The following is an 899-nucleotide window of genomic DNA, read 5'->3' as shown; positions in this document are numbered from 1 at the left end:
GACAGGAGGGGCTGGGAGCCGGTGTGGGGAGCCCCGTACCCGCCCTGCTGCCAGCGTGCCTATTGATTTCCAGGTGGTGAAGGTGGGAATCGTGGAACCATCCTCGGCCACGTCAGGTACCCCCCACACCCCAGCCTCTCTGAGGCCTGAGGGCACAGCCACCTCAGGGAGGGAGGTCCCCCTCATGGTCCCTGTACGGCTTCGCGCACCTTGGGCGGCCCCCTCCACCCAACATGCCACGCACACCCCATCCCACAGGGCCGCCCCACCTCCCTGCCGCGGCCTGGCACAGCCCCAGGCTGCTCCGGGCTCAGTGCTGTCCCCTAACTCCTCCCCAAAGGAGACTCGGATGACGCGGCCCCCACAGGCTCCAGCGTGCTCTCGTCTACCCCACCATCCACATCTCCCGCTGCCAAGGAGGCCTCGCCCACGCCCCCCTCTTCCCCGTCAGTGAGTGGGGGCCTGTCCTCCCCCAGGTAAAGGCGGCCACCCCACCCGTCCCTGGACGTGCTGTCCGCCCGGCTCCTGTCCACTCCCCTCACGCCTGACACCGCGCGGCTTGGGTCAGAGAGTGCTGGCTGCCCCGGTGCAGGAACTGAGGGTCTGGGGGTGAGGCGTGGACAAGGATGCCGGGTCGTAGGGGTGGGCGCAGGTCCTGGGCTCACTCAGGAGACAGACAGCTTCATCGGGGACAGGACCACGGAGAGTGAGAACACAGGATGCCCTGTCCACAGGCGGGGTTCTGGGGACCACCACATGGGAGGTGAGTGGGAGGTCAGCAGCCCCTCTCGGGTCTTGTGAGCAGAACTCACACTGGCAACACTTGTGCGGGCCCTGGGGGCCTCGCCGCAGGGGCCCTGAGGTCGCGGCTGCCCCGGCTCCATGGGGCTACATCTGTG

The 899-nt window shown here is 68.4% G+C and overlaps 1 protein-coding gene across 1 annotated transcript in view; it reads left to right on the top strand.

Annotated features, from left to right (window-relative positions):
- PACS2 (phosphofurin acidic cluster sorting protein 2) overlaps nucleotides 1-899 on the top strand; it is a 20,295-nt gene that overhangs the window by 17,625 nt on the left and 1,771 nt on the right. Inside the window, 2 exon segments of the mRNA XM_015566735.1 lie at nucleotides 74-116; nucleotides 341-476. Coding sequence (XP_015422221.1) covers nucleotides 74-116; nucleotides 341-476 — 179 coding nt within the window.

Source organism: Myotis davidii, unplaced genomic scaffold (genome assembly GCF_000327345.1).
Source record: "Myotis davidii unplaced genomic scaffold, ASM32734v1 scaffold472, whole genome shotgun sequence".
NCBI lineage: Eukaryota > Metazoa > Chordata > Mammalia > Chiroptera > Vespertilionidae > Myotis > Myotis davidii.
This window is presented reverse-complemented; position numbering and strand designations above follow the sequence as displayed.